Here is a 13,793-nt window from a genome sequence, read left to right as displayed (position 1 = left end):
CTCGAAAGCCCTCTGGTGCTCTAGAGTCCAGACAAAGTTCCCATTCTCCTTAGTTAACGGGTACAGCGGGGCAGCCAGGGTAGCAAACCCAGGGATCCATAATCGGCAGAAGCCTGCTGTCCCCAGGAACTCCCTTACCTGGCGAGCGGAGGTTGGGGCCGGAATCTGAGTCACAGTCTTTTTCCGTGCGTCAGTTAGCCACCTTTGGCCGCCCTTTAATGTGTAGCCTAAGTAGACTACTTTTTTCTGACACAACTGTGCCTTCCTTTTTGACGCCCGGTACCCCAACTCACCCAGCTCAGCCAGGAGGCGCTTGGTCCCTTCTTCACAATCTTCTGGAGTTTCTGCTGCTAATAGAAGGTCATCCACGTACTGTAAAAGAGTCACTTGAGGGTTTTTAATCCTAAAATCAGCCAAGTCCCTGTGGAGGGCTTCATCAAACAGGGTAGGGGAGTTCTTAAACCCCTGGGGCAGTCTTGTCCAAGTCAATTGCCCAACAATTCCCACCTCAGGGTCGCGCCACTCGAAAGCAAAAAGCAATTGGCTTTTCGGGTGAAGCCGCAGGCAGAAGAATGCATCTTTCAGGTCCAAGACAGTGTACCATTTTCGTGATGGTGGGAGGGAGCTGAGCAAATTGTATGGGTTTGGCACGGTAGGGTGTAAATCCTGCACTCTCTTATTTATCTCTCTCAAATCCTGGACCGGCCTATAATCATTAGTCCCAGGCTTCTTTACAGGCAAGAGGGGGGTGTTCCAAGGGGATTGGCAAGGAACTAGGATCCCTTGTTGGAGTAGCCTCTGGATATGGGGGCGGATTCCTTCTCTGGCCTCTTTGCTTACTGGGTATTGACGCACCCTTATCGGGAGGGCTCCGGCCTTAAGATCTATCACGACTGGGGGAATTCTCGTAGCCGTCCCTAGTCCCCCGGTTTCAGCCCATGCCGTTGGAAATTCGATCAGCCACTTATCGGTATTGAGCCGAGCTCTAGGCTTAGGCTGCTGATGGAGCCGATATTCTTCCTCTAGCTCCAGGGCCAATATCATGGTGGTAGGTGCGGGCCAGGATACTGTAGGCCGAGGTTGAGCAAAATCTATTTGGGCTTTTAGTTTGGTTAAAAGGTCTCGACCTAGCAACGGGGTTGGGCATTCAGGAATTACTAGGAAGGAATGGGACACCCTTCCTTTCCCCAAGTCCACTGTCCGGGAAGTGGTCCATGAGTATTGTTTCTGCCCAGTGGCTCCGACAACCAAGGACTTCTTTGTTTTTAATTTCCCCAAAGGCTGCTTCAGTACTGAGTATTCAGCTCCAGTGTCAATCAGAAAATTCATAGGGGTCCCCTCGACGGTTAGGGTTACCCTAGGCTCGGGGAGGGGGCCCGAGCCCCGTCCCCGCTATTCTTCGTCCTCTCCTAAAGACAACACCTTGGGTGTGGCCCTTTTCTTGGGGCATTCCCTTGCCCAGTGTCCTCTCTCCTTACAATAGGCACATTGGTCCTTGTCCAAGGGTTGCCGTCTGCGTGAGCCTGGTCGTGGGGCGTTGCCCAGGTTCCCTGACTGTCTGTGATCTGGCCCTGTCGCTTTTATTACTGCGGCCAGTATTTTAGTTAGTTTTTTCTCTTGTCTCTTATCTCTCTTATCTTCCCTCTCTTCAGCCTCCCTTCTCTCTCTCTCTCGCTTTTCCTCCTCACTCTCTCTTTTATGATACACCTTTTCAGCCTCCTTTATTACGTCCCGCAGGTCGTAGTCTTGCAGCCCCTCTAGCCTTTGTAATCTCCTCTTTATATCTGGGGCTGACTGTCCAATAAAGGCCATAATGACAGAGGCCTTCTGCCCTTCCGAGGACGGATCAAAGGGCGTGTACCTGCGGTAAGCCTCCATCAATCGTTCTAGAAAAACGGAGGGGGGTTCGGTGGGTCCTTGCTGAATCTCTCTTACCTTAGCCAAATTGGTGGGCCGCCTTGCGGCTCCCCGGAGACCCGCCACTAGAGCCCGGCGATAAACGGACAGCGCCTCCCTACCTTCAGCCGTGTTATAGTCCCAGTTGGGTCGGTTGTGCGGAAACCCTTCTTCCGCCTCAGCTATCGTTGCCGGCTGCCCGTTGGTGCCTCGGATATTCTTTCTTGCTTCCTGTGTGATTCTTTCTCTCTCCTCCGTGGTGAAGAGTGCCTGTAAGAGCTGTTGACAGTCATCCCAAGTGGGCTGATGGGAAAACATTAGGGACTCTATCAGGGCGGTTAATCCGGCGGGGTTTTCTGAAAAGGGGGAATGGTTATTTTTCCAGTTATACAGGTCTGAGGAAGAGAAAGGCCAGTACTGGAGGGGTGACAGCTGGTTGGGCCCCGCAGGAGCTCCATACTCTCTTAGCGGGAGCGCCACCGTGGTATCAGGCCCGTCCGGAGTGGCTCCGCGGCGGCTTCGGGTTCCAGCGGAGGGACCCGAGCCAGTCGCCCTCCGTCCTGATTGCGATCCTGGAGCGGGGGAGGGGTAAGGGGGAGGCGAGAAAGGGGGCCATTCGGGAGGAGGCTCAATCTCAGGGTAGACCCCGGGGGGGGGGGGGGCCGAAGGGGTCTCCGACTCCGCTGTTCGAGTTGATTTCGATTTTTGCCGTGTCTCCGCATCCTGCAGCGCCAGGACTCGGGGGCTTAGTTTTTCTGCTTTTACCCATGGCTTAACCCACGGGAGTGGGTTCTGCACCAGATCCTGCCACACTGTAATATATGGTCGTTGGTCAGGATGGGACCCCGGTCTCTCCTGGAAAACAATAGCCCTCACCGCGAGGATAACAGTTAGATTAAACGTCCCCTCAGGGGGCCAACCCACATTGAGGGAGGGCCACTCAGAGGTGCAAAAAGTCTGCCAACGCCCTTTTTTTATTTCTACCGCCAATTCGTGCGCTCTCGCTCTCACTTCAGTCCAGTGGTCTAAGGTCAAAGAGAGGGGGGTCGTCATAGTCTGTCCCATCCCGTCAAATGAGGTCCACGTAACGAACAAAAACAGAACAATGAACATCAAAAACACAGCAAGACAAAAACAACTTTGCCCGGTTGGTGTCTGTACAAGCCAACCGAAGGCAGTTTCAGACGGGAGGGGTTTTCGTGTCCTCCCTGGGAAAAAGAGTGCCGTTTCTTTTTCTACCTGAAAGGGGGTAGTCAGGCTTTCCTGACTCCCCTTGTCCCTTGGGGCGTCCCCCAGGGTTGCAGCCTGCAGTTCCCAGCACGTCTGCCACTGCAGCCGCTCGGTCCTCACGGGTCGAAGCGGCGGCTGCCCGATACTGAAACCAAAACAATAAAACAATACTTTGCGGCGCCGCACACACTCACACACTCAGTCACTCAGGCCTACCTCCAAGGGGTCTTCGGAGTCTGGGGTTACCGCGTGGATCCCGGACGAGCCCCCAAATGTTGGATTCCCAAGGGGAAGGGGAGGGAAATCCCAACTCACCAGGTCTCGGGATGACGCGGGCCCACAGACACAGAAGACCGAACTTGATGCAAACGCAAGAGGTTTATTGAGCGGAGCTCCGGGTCGACTCGTGTCTCTCGCAGGAGACAGAGGGGTCGACCCCGAGCCTTAGGGGGCAAGTTCTTTTATAGGATTTGGGAGCATAAAGCGGGAAAAGGTTGGCGCGGTTTTACATGATTGGTTAATTCAAAACATTCAGACAGTTACATTTTATGGCGCGAATTGCTACGGCGCGAAACAGCTATCAAGGTGCACACACATGTCCCCATCTGGCCCCCCTCCACCCCGACCCTCCCAAACTTATCCCTCTGTAGCACTCCCTTGTTCTCAATTTTCTCTGAACAGTTTAGGGTGAGTCTTCCGCGAACAGAGTCAGTTGGGATCGATAGACTCTATTCATAGAAGACTCGCCCCAACTGCCCCTTAAGGTGTTAACATATTAAATTTTTAACATAATTTACATCCTTCAATGATGCCTTCGTTTTGTCATACCTGAGCTGGGGAGATGGAACGTGGCAGCGAGAGGTTGCCAGGAAGGGCAGCACTGAGGTCCTTTATTTGTTGGGTCAACAATGCGTGCTATTCCAGCAGTGTTACTAATGGTCTCTATTCCTTAGGAGCAGGACGGAACTCGTTTTAATGCTCATAAGCAAACCTTCCCTGCTATTTCTATTTCTTACCCCTTCTTCCTCTGGCTCTAATTTTTTCTGGATTTTGCAACAAAATATTTTTTACTTTTTGATGAGAGAGCAAACAGATATGTGATCTAGTTTATCGCCCTTCTCCGCGCCCTGTCCCGTATTGTCAAAGAAAATCCCAAGTCTCTTTTATTTTATATTACTGCTTTTTTTATCAGCTGCCTTATTCCTAGGACCTGGAAAAATCAACCTAAATTTCTATTTTAACTTCCTGCTGTCTCCACGCTGAATTAAAAACAGCAAATAGTTTTTTTTATCTCCATCCTAAGAATTTAATAAAACAAGATATCAGAAAAAGGAAACTTAAAAATAGGGCAGAATTTTATTCTCTGGGTAAAAAACGAACCACACACACAGCTTTTTCTTCTTCCAGAGCAACTGTCCACATTCAGGTGAACGACGTGAACGAATACGCGCCCGTGTTCAAGGAGAAGTCCTACAAAGCGACCGTCGTGGAGGGGAGGCAGTATGACAGCATTCTGAGAGTGGAGGCCGTGGACGCGGACTGCTCCCCTCAGTTCAGCCAGATTTGCAGCTACGAAATCGTCACTCCAGACGTGCCGTTCGCTGTCGACAAAGACGGTGAGAACAGAGGAGCGTGCTTTCCTCGCCAAGGGCCACCGTCTGTGGGCAGGCAGTCCCTTCTAAGGGTTGGCTTCAAGTCCACACTTGGTCTGCACTTCGGTGAAACTCACAGGTTGGAGAGTTAGTCCATTCAGGCGGCTATAACAAAATGCCCTAAACTGGCTTAGACAACAGACATTTATTTCTCCCAGTGCTGGAGGCTGGGAAGTCCAAGATGAAGGTGCTGGCTGTTTCAATGTCTGATGAGGACCCACTTCCTACGTCATAGGTGGCCATCTTCTCGCTGTGTCCTCACATGGTGGGGAGAGAGAGAGCATTCTGGTCTCTTCCTCTTCTTATAAGGACACTGATCCCAATATTGGGGCTCCACCCTCAAGACCTCTCCTCAACCTAAGTTCTTCCCAAAGGCCCCACCTCCTAATATCATCACATTGAGGGTTAGGACTTCAACATAAGAATTGTGAGGGACACAGACATTCAGTCTACAGCAGAGACCTAACATGGGCTGTCTGTTTCATGTTTTCATTTTTACTCTATCCCCTGAAAGCCTCCTTTCTGGCACCTGAAATTCTTGTGTGCTCTTTTGGGGCCCTCCTCTTTTTCCTTTCCCACAAAAGTCACATAAAAGTTCCCCACTTAGCATGTTTTTATTTTTTATCTTCTTACCTTTCACTCAGCATGCTTCTGAATAAGACTGACCTTTAGTTAGTCTCGTTTTCTGTTCTCCATTAGATGTGAATCTTCTGCCTCATCTTGAAGATGAAGGTTTATACCTTACTGTCAGACCCTCCTCCATCCTTAGTAATTGAACAGAATCAACTTATTCTAGAGCTCAGCTTCTTTATTAGGTTATGGCTTCTCCATGGTGATAGGATGTCTCTGTCGTTAACACACAGTCCAGAATCTGTGATGAAATTATGGACATTGCAAACACTTTGCAGACATTCGTGTTTAAAAAAGCAAGCTTCTGTTCTAGTGGGTGGAGGTAGGAAATTTCTCTCTCTTTCTTTAACAAAGTAAATCTTGTAGCAAGAAGCATTTAATGCAGCTTCATATTGCATTTAATATTTGAAGTACTTGAATCATTGTCTTTTTTATTCTCTTATATGTTAACTATTAAATCTTAAAGTAAATATAAAACAAAAGAGATTTATAAGAATAAATGGAGGTTGAATTGTGTGGACTCATTCTTTCTGCTTAAACAATCCTTGAAGATGGATTTAGTGTGTGTTCAGGCTCAGGAACGCCAGACAGAGTGTTAATTATTTCAGGCGTGAATTTATTTCCCCATCAGTATTGCAGGGCTGGAAGCACATGATTAGTGTTTGAGCACAGGACTGCAGAAGCCAAAAAGAGTGTGGGTTTGGGTTCTCATTGTTACTATCTTCCTCTGGAAGGTTACATAAAAAACACAGAGAAGCTGAACTATGGGAAGGAACATCAGTATAAGCTGACAGTCACGGCCTACGATTGCGGGAAGAAAAGAGCGACAGAAGATGTTCTGGTAAAGATCAGCATTAAACCCACCTGCACCCCTGGGTGGCAAGGTGAGCTTCATTCACCTTTCTGCTCTCGCACCTGTTCTTAATATCTATACCACAGAAACCTACAGTGTGAGTTTCCTCCTTTCCTCCCACCCCGGGTTGTGGGCAATGCAGGATGGAACAACAGGATTGAGTATGAGCCTGGCACGGGAGCTTTGGCCCTCTTCCCAAACATCCACCTGGAGACGTGTGATGAATCAGTGGCCTCGGTGCGGGCGACGGTGGAGCTGGAGACCGGCCACATAGGCAAAGGCTGTGACCGCGACACTTACTCTGAGAAGTCCCTTCACCGGCTCTGTGGTAAGGAGGCCTGGTGGTCTTCAGTGAAGGCGAGAGACCCTTACAAATGGGAGTATGTGTGTGTGTGGGTGTTCATGATCATAACTACATCATAACTAAACTAAACATGGTCATAACATAAACTAAAACAGAGACTCGAGCTCTCTGAAATGGCTGTTGCTGCCTTACTGGCTAATTTTCATACTGGATAGACTTCAAGGGGTACAGAAAGTCTGTTCAAAATGTTGTGTTTGTGCATTTTAAGAACCACTGATGTGAAGTATTTCTCTAACATAGAGAATCATCCAAATAGGGATTATGTAAGTAGAGTGAGTTTTAAATCAAATGAGATGTTTCTTTAAGGACAGAAGGGAAAAATATAGGTAATGCAGTAGCTTTTGGCAAATGTGAAGTAGAAACCCAAACTAAGGATACTCACATGTAATGTATAGTCTCCACAGACTTTATATACCACAAACATTGTGTGGCAAAGTCGAGGGACAGCTGCGAATCTGTCCAAAAGCCCAGCTCCCTGTCTTGACCGTCAGTGGTGGATATTTCTCTTGTTTATCTAAATGAAGTAAAGGTGAGGTATGGATGCCTCTCGTGGAAAATGCTAAGAATGTTTTACTTGGCCAGTGATAAAATACCAGTAACTTCAATGGGCCCTTCATAATCAGAAGGGTCTTTTGTGTTTCAAGAGCTGCTCAGTAATGGCTTTGTAGGGAGCGTTTTCCATCCTCATCTTTCTTTTCACTACCCTGATAACAGCAGTTAGATGCAGACAGCCAGTTCTCCTACCTAAGTGGAAATTTATATATGAAGAAGCAAAAGGGAAAAAGTATATTCTCTGCTGGGTCAGCTGGTGATGAAGATACTTGGGTGTTTTATGAGTCTGAGTCCAAATAGTCATAACCATGTAAGTTAAGAGGTCTGGAACATTTTGTATTTTAAACTTTGTATATAAGTATAATGTATAAAACTTATATTCTCTCTCATAATGCCATTTTTGATGGTATTAAGTGAACGTTTTCTCAGCAGAACTGTTTAAAGCTGGAAGGAATGGAAAGAATCCCATATTTGAGTGCTTACTGTATGCTAGGTACTTCCACCTGTGTTATTTCATTTAATCTTCCCATCAGGCCTACAGAGGAGGTGGTATTGACCTCGTTTTTATAGCGGAATTAATTGAGGCTGAGGAAATCTAAGTCACGTGCCCAGGGTCACACTTGCAGGAAGTGGCAGAGCTGGGATTTGGACTGAGGTCGTATGTTACTCAAAAGATCAGGCTGTTCCAGCCAAGTCATGCTGCTCCTAGGATAGGAATAGAGAAGTCAAGGACCAAGTGGCTGGGAGAGCTTGCGAAATCTTCTGTGGACAAATTTAAAGGAAGTTGAACTTGGCGATACATAACAACAGTTGTAAAAAGTTTCCATGTTCTTTGGCTTAGTAATTCCATTTCTAGGAAGTTACCCTAAGGGAATAATCATGGACACACACATAACGGTTCTCATCAAGGCAAGGTTTAGCATAGAAAAAAATTGGGGAGGATCTCAGTGTCCACCAGGGAGATCAGTTAAATAAATTACGGTACATCTGTGCAATGAACTGCTATTCAGAGATTTTAAGTTAAGCTATAGAAGAATATGAATGAGAATATATGTATGTGTGTACAGAGCAGGGCTCCATTTTTATAATATGTATATATTCATAAAGAGGACTGGAGGTGTTTATATGCAAATGTTAATAGTGGATATATTTGGGCAGGTTTACAGGTAATGCTTTCTTTTTTTTAATATCCATGGTTATTATTTATGAATATTTTTGTAATAAAAACCCTTATTTTTTAGAAAAACTGGAACTAGCAAATTGTATAACCATAAGATAAGGACAGTACATTAGTGTGGTTTTGAAACACTCATACCTTTTAAGCTCTTCACATAACGTGTGGTAAGTGTTACTGTGTTGTTTAAGGTGCCATGTCTGGCACTGCCGAGCTGCTCCCTTCCCCAAGCGGCTCCTTGAACTGGACCGTCGGCCTCCCCACGGACAACGGCCACGACAGTGACCAGGTCTTCGAGTTCAATGGCACTCAGGCGGTGAGGATCCCAGACGGCGTTGCGTCTGTCAACCCGAAAGAGCCGTTTACGGTTTCCGTGTGGATGAGGCATGGGCCTTTCGGCAGGAAGAAGGAGACGATTCTTTGCAGTTCAGACAAGACAGGTAGGTGAAGGGTGTCGCCCTTCAGTGTCCACTGCAGTAGTCCCTGGAGGCAGGGGCACCTTTCTCTTCCCCAAAGGCTCCCATCGGCTGGTTGGTTTACATTCATTGTTCTGTGTTTTGTGCCAGGGACGCTCTGTCCTGGAGATACCGCCCTGGTCCTTGGGCATTGGTTAGTTTTACTCAGTGGGTTGGGCCACACTTCTCAGTAAAACCCAAATGTATTTGTTTCTATAAACCCTGCCTTGGCCCAACTGGAGAGTTCATTTATGCTGATAAAACTGTGTCTTTAAAATTCGTTAAAGGAATAGCCTTTATTTCTCCTTTGGGTCTTAAGTTGGCAATTCACCAGTAGAATTTCTCTTTGCAGATATGAACCGGCACCATTACTCACTCTACATCCATGGCTGCCGGCTTATTTTCCTCCTCCGTCAGGATCCTTCAGAAGAGAAGAAATACAAGCCTGCAGAATTCCACTGGAAGTTGAATCAGGTGAGTGAATGGCAAGCTCACTGATTATGATCTTTTCAGAGAGATGAACCAGGAGCTGCAGCCTTGCACAGGAAGAGCTGCTTATGGGCAGTATGTATTTATGATTTTATTATTTCTGTGTCTGTGGGTAATAGGGTAGCAAATTAAATCCATTGAACTCCTTTCCACTGAAAGCCTAAGGGGTTTTTTTAAACATGTATATATTTTTATACATAAAATATTAATATAAAGAAATTGTGTGTTTTATCTTCAAAATGCTGTGTTATCATTTGTTGAAATAAGTGGCATTTGCTTAAAAATTGGGACTGAGATCCTTATATTTGTTTATTCATTATTTAAGGCCTTGGCTCCCAAATTGTGCCAAGGAGTCCCAGGGTGCCTCAGCAAATTCAAGGGTGCCACAGGATATTTAAAATTTTCAAGGAACCAGCAATCTTGGCATCTTTCAGATACCACGTGAACTATGAGCTTGAGGGAGTTTACAGTTTCCACATTAGATCATATCTTATTCCTTTTGACGATGCCATGTCTTCGCAAAGCTGCTTTCCCAAAAATTGCTGTGATAAAAAGCAAGTGTCCTGTGAGTGTTATAGGAAATGAGTGATGCCGTAAACTGAGAAAGCCTTTTCATTAAAATTACAGCAGATCATTTCTTCTCTTGATTTAGGGTTGGCACAAGAAGGAAACCTTCGGACTGACTTAATTCTCTTTGTCTCATGGAGTTAGTGGGCAGAGCTGACATTGTTATATGTGCCTGTAGTTACTAAAATATAACATTGTCTCAAACAGTTACAAGATAGATAACTATGTAAGAGCTTAAATGAGAAAGGAAAAAAGTATGTAACAGTAGAAGACGAAGTGACTGTCCAGTTGGTAGCATTCATCTCTTTCTGATGTAATTTTTATTCACATAGTTCATTTCCTTCTCAGAAACTTTTGTTATACTTTTTTTCAAGAAACTAAAGAAAGATGTAGTTCAGCAAAAACTTTTTGCAACGTAGGTAGACATTTTACTTACAGTTCTGTTATAGTAACCATAGTCTGTAGATTTAGTTTTTCTTTTTTTTAATATTTATTTATTTGTTTATTTAGTGTGTGTGTGTATGAGGAAGATCAGCCCTGAGCCAACATCCGTGCCAATCCTCCTCTTTTTGCTGAGGAAGACTGGTCCTGGGCTAACATCCGTGCCCGTCTTCCTCCACTTTATATGGGATGCCACCACAGCATGGCCTGACAAGCAGTGTGTCAGTGCGCACCCGGGATCTGAACCCGGGCCACCAGCAGCGGAGCGCGCGCACTTAACCGCTATGCCACAGGGCCGGCCCCCTAGTTTGTTCTGATTACATTTTTTAAAGCTTTATTCTGGGAAATTTCAGACATATGTAAAAGTAGACAGATTAGCATAAAGACCAACCCCTTGTACCCTTCACCTGGCTTCAACAGTGATCAACTCTAGTCAATTTCGTTTCATTGTTACTCCCACTCATTAATAGTTTGTTACCCCCTCGAGAACTACTTAACAGATTTAAAGCAAATCCCACATATAGCATTTCATTCTTTGTGGAGATAATGAGATCTGTATCTCTAAAAGATAAGCCTAATCACAATACTTTTTCACATCTTAAAAAAATGAACAATTATTTAATATCATCAGATGTCTAGACGGTGTTCAAATTTCAGATTGTCTTATAAATGTTTTTATGGTTACCATTTGTTTGTTTGAATCAGGATCCAAATAAGGGGCCATACATTATGATTGGTCAGTATACCGTTTGAGTTTATTTATATATATATATATTTTGTGTGTGTGTGTGTGTGTGTGTGTGTGTTTGAGGAAGATCGGCCCTGAGCTAACATCTGCCAGTCCTCCTCGTTTTTTTTTTTTTTTTTTTTTTTTGAGGAAGACTGGCCCTCAGCTAACATCCATGCCCATCTTCCTCCACTTTATATGGGACGCCACTATAGCATGGCTTGCCAAGCGGTGCGTCGGTTTGCGCCCGGGATCCGAACCAGTGAACCCTGGGCCACCGCAGCACAGCACGCGCACTTAACCGCTTGCGCCACCGGGCCAGCCCCTATTTGAGTTTATTTTTAATCTATAGATTTTTCTCTTCTCTCGCAATTTATTTGGTGATGAAATCAGGGTTTTTGTCCTACAGGGTTTCTTATAGTTAAGATTTGGCTGATTGCATCCCTGTAGTGTCATTTAACATGCTCCACTGTCTTCTTTATGTCCTGCCGATAGAGGAATTTCCTGGTGTCACTCTCTTGGCAGAAGAGAATTGGGCAGTTCCTTGTTTGAGGGCCTGTCATATGAGAGCGTGCCCCTGGTCTGAAATGTCCCAGAGATGGTGCTGTTGCCTCAGCTTTTTTGGGCGAGATGGTTGGGTGAAATGTATTTTGTTGTTAGATTTTTTTTAATCTTTTCCTTTTTAGGAAGACAGATATTCATTATGGGTGACTCGTTCTCTGTGTCCAGTTGTCTTGCTCTCATTGTTGTGTGTTTGGATGAGAGGGAGGGTGGACATTGCACACTCTGACCCTTCCCTTGGCCTCTCAGGTCTGCGATGAGGACTGGCACCACTACGTCCTCAACGTGGAAATCCCGAGTGTGACTCTCTACGTGGACGGCGTTCCTCATGAGCCATTCTCAGTGACTGAAGACTACCCGCTTCATCCATCCAAGATTGAAACTCAGCTCGTGGTTGGGGCTTGCTGGCAAGGTAACGGTCGTGGGCACCCCTGTCCCCCTGGAGTCTCAGGAGTGAGATAACGCCTCTCTGCTCTCTTGGTGGAAACAGGCTCTTCTCAGCGTCTCACCCTCATTTCCTTTATCTTTTCCATTCCTTTTCCTGGGCATAGCCCGTTTTGGGGACACTGCTGACGCCAGGTTCTAGGGCAGCTTGACTTGTGGCGCTCACTAAAGTTGTGTTAAAGGACTGAAACACACCAACACCTTTCCTGGGAATGCGGGAGTGTTGCACAGGGGGAGAGCGTCATTGAGGAGCTATTTTATAAGTTAATATGTTCATTGGAAAGTTTACGAAAACAAAGAAGCAACAATTAGGCACAGAAATGTAAGCGCGCTTCAGCCCAGAGGGCTCTTCCAGATCGTAAGGGATTGATAATCTTGTGGGAGCGCCTTCAGCAAGTGCTGCATTTGGAGAGGATTCTGTGACATCTCTGCCAAAAGGCCAGGGATGGGCTGTGGTGACCACACGAGAGGGACAATACTGTTTATTTGTGCTAAGTGGCAGGCTGTGTGCTGATGACTTTACATATGTTATCTCATTAATCCTTATAATAAGTCTATGGGGTAGAAGCTATTTTTCTCCCCATGTTATAGCTGAAGAAACTGAGGCTCAGAGAAGTAGCAAGCCCAGGGTCACCCAGCCCATTACTCGTGGTGCTAGGATTGGAACCCCTGAAGCTGGTACACTCAGCCGAGCTCTGACCCACCGGACCAGGAGTTTTTAGCCTCTTCTGTGCCATGGAGCCCTTTGGTGTTCTGGTAAAGCCTATGGGCCCCTTCTCAGGATAATTTCTTATTAATCTATAAAGTAAGGTACTTACTAATCTATAAAATAAAATACTTTCAAAGGTAACCAATTAAATTGAAATATAGTTATCCAAGTTCTAAAATACAGTTTGTGAAATAGTAACAGCTGTGCTACTTTGTTACAAATGGACAAGCTTTAGCAGCAGGTCCAATAACTGCCGTGATTTCAGAGTAGTGAGGCGCTTTGTGACGATGCTCATGGTATCTGCAGCAATGTGGCATGATAGGAAAATATCGGGGATTTCTACTGGTGACAAAGTTGCAGTTTCTGCTGATCCGAGTGTGGTTTGTTAGCTGACATTTATAACCAAAGGAAAAGCTAAATTTCAGAAGTTAATGAAAGTAAGCATGTAATTTTTCCCATCCCAGTTCACAGACCCCTCAGTCTGCTCTCAAGGTTCATGGGCGTCACTGTAACCCTTGCACTTGACTCTGTGTTGTGTCACTTCAAGGTGTCACTGTCACTATGTGTACCTGCGAAATAGACCTTTTTTCCTCCTCCCTGTGGAAACATTGTACCTCCAGTTAGGTTAGAAATTTACGAAAGAGCCTAATTCCCAAGATAACTTTGCTTCTTTTAGCAGAATTTAAATTTCGTAGTTTTCCTGCAGATCCTTTTAAGTGAAAAGGACTGAGAGTGTTTTAGAGTGAACCTCTCCAGCAAATTCCAATTTAATTTTGGTGACAATTCATCCATGGGAAAGTGGAACATGAGACCAAGGAATGAGGATAAAATTATTAGGGGTATAGAGATTTTTTTTGCTCTTAAAATTTCAGTTCAAATTTGCTTCCCAAATTAAACAACAATTGCTGAGTAATTATTTTAAAAATAAGCATAAAAATACAAGTGCAAGCCTAAATGTTATTTTATATTCTGGGAGCTTCCCTTGGGTTAAAATAAACCACTATGTCCTTGGTCCTGATCATGTCACAGTACCTCCACTGTCAGATGGC

General features: G+C 45.4%; 1 protein-coding gene across 2 annotated transcripts in view; it reads left to right on the top strand.

Moving 5' to 3' along the window:
* CLSTN1 (calsyntenin 1) overlaps positions 1-13,793 on the top strand; it is an 85,616-nt gene that overhangs the window by 61,991 nt on the left and 9,832 nt on the right. For both annotated transcript variants that reach the window (XM_058552848.1, XM_058552847.1), the window contains exons 4-9: positions 4,534-4,742; positions 6,143-6,292; positions 6,404-6,589; positions 8,543-8,791; positions 9,159-9,280; positions 11,841-12,003. In XM_058552848.1, coding sequence (XP_058408831.1) covers positions 4,534-4,742; positions 6,143-6,292; positions 6,404-6,589; positions 8,543-8,791; positions 9,159-9,280; positions 11,841-12,003 — 1,079 coding nt within the window. The remainder of the gene's footprint in view (positions 1-4,533; positions 4,743-6,142; positions 6,293-6,403; positions 6,590-8,542; positions 8,792-9,158; positions 9,281-11,840; positions 12,004-13,793) is intronic.

Source organism: Diceros bicornis, chromosome 13 (assembly GCF_020826845.1).
Source record: "Diceros bicornis minor isolate mBicDic1 chromosome 13, mDicBic1.mat.cur, whole genome shotgun sequence".
Lineage (NCBI taxonomy): Eukaryota > Metazoa > Chordata > Mammalia > Perissodactyla > Rhinocerotidae > Diceros > Diceros bicornis.
This window is presented reverse-complemented; position numbering and strand designations above follow the sequence as displayed.